Source organism: Miscanthus floridulus, chromosome 10 (assembly GCF_019320115.1).
Source record: "Miscanthus floridulus cultivar M001 chromosome 10, ASM1932011v1, whole genome shotgun sequence".
Lineage (NCBI taxonomy): Eukaryota > Viridiplantae > Streptophyta > Magnoliopsida > Poales > Poaceae > Miscanthus > Miscanthus floridulus.
Window position 1 is genome coordinate 137030930 of NC_089589.1, and position 1214 is coordinate 137032143.

The 1214-nt window shown below is 46.4% G+C and overlaps 1 protein-coding gene across 1 annotated transcript; it reads left to right on the plus strand.

Moving 5' to 3' along the window:
- On the plus strand, positions 1-652 carry LOC136485809 (ergosterol biosynthetic protein 28-like). The gene is made up of 3 exons (XM_066482642.1): positions 1-142; positions 238-444; positions 543-652. The coding sequence occupies exons 1-3, from the start codon at positions 1-3 to the stop codon at positions 629-631; spliced, it is 438 nt and encodes a 145-aa protein (XP_066338739.1). The 3' UTR covers positions 632-652.
- The last annotated feature ends 562 nt before the right edge of the window (positions 653-1214 follow it).

The window sequence follows — 1214 nt, forward strand, 5'->3', positions numbered from 1 at the left end:
ATGGCCGGCCCCTTGAAGAAGCGCGGCATGCCGACACTGGGGTGGTGGCTCATGGCTGTCGGCACCTTCCGCTCCGCCTTCACCTGGTCGTGCTTCTTCGGCTCCTCGTCGCTCTGCTCGGCCACCTTCTCCAAGATACAGGGTGCGTTCTGGTTACCTTCAAACTATGTCCTCAACTCCTGATGCTCGCTGCTTCTTTCAACTTGTAAACCGTACACTATGAGATGGGCTTTTCAGTGAGCAGCGTGCATGGGCGCACGGTTGCGGTGTGGACGCTGCTGTCATGCACGCTCTGCTTCCTGTGCGCCTTCAACCTCCACAGCAAGCCACTGTACCTAGCCACGTTCCTGTCCTTCGTCTACGCCATCGGCTACCTGAGCGTCGAGTGCGTGATGTACCACGCCATCAGTGCAGCTAGTCTCGTCCCGTTCACCTTCATCGCAGGTAGTACAACACATGTATCAGATGATCACAGGGTCGACATCGAAATCCTTCAGTGGAACTGATATTTAACCTGATTTTACATACATATTTCATTGCAGGGACATCCATGGTCTGGATGCTACTTTTTCAGTGGAACTCGGATGGCCATGGCCCCAGTCTGCGTGGGGCAACTTCCAAGCAGCCCTGACCCTGCCCGGTTATTTTCCTATGAATAATGGGCATCTCCTGTACCCAATGTGGCCACAGTTGACTTCAACTATACATCAGTGCATGCATGCAACATGGAAAACTCTGTAATATTTTTTGTTGTCGTCCTTGTACTTTGCTATGGTACACCAAATTAATAGTGGACCATTGATCTAGATGTTAATTAGCACATATTACCTCATATAGAAGGTAACAGAAAGAAAGTATAATATCGTCTTATTAGATCTATAATATATAGGTATCATCACCACAGAAAAAGAAATATCCTTGAGACGGGCCAAAAACATTACTAGGGATATGATTTGTGGGGATACCTCTTTTTTTAATAGAAGCGGCTCGATTTACAACCGCCTCTAGAAATGGTTTCTGCAGCGTGCCGCCTCTAGCAAAACATCTTTTAATTAGATCTATAATATGAATGTATCATCACCACAAGAAAACAAAATATCCACTAGTACAGAAAATATTTGTACTGGCGTTTCTAAACCTATTTTCACTGGCATTTTTACCAACCGCCAGTGTGAAAGGCCAGTAAAAATAGCGAACTTCACAGGCATCTTCTA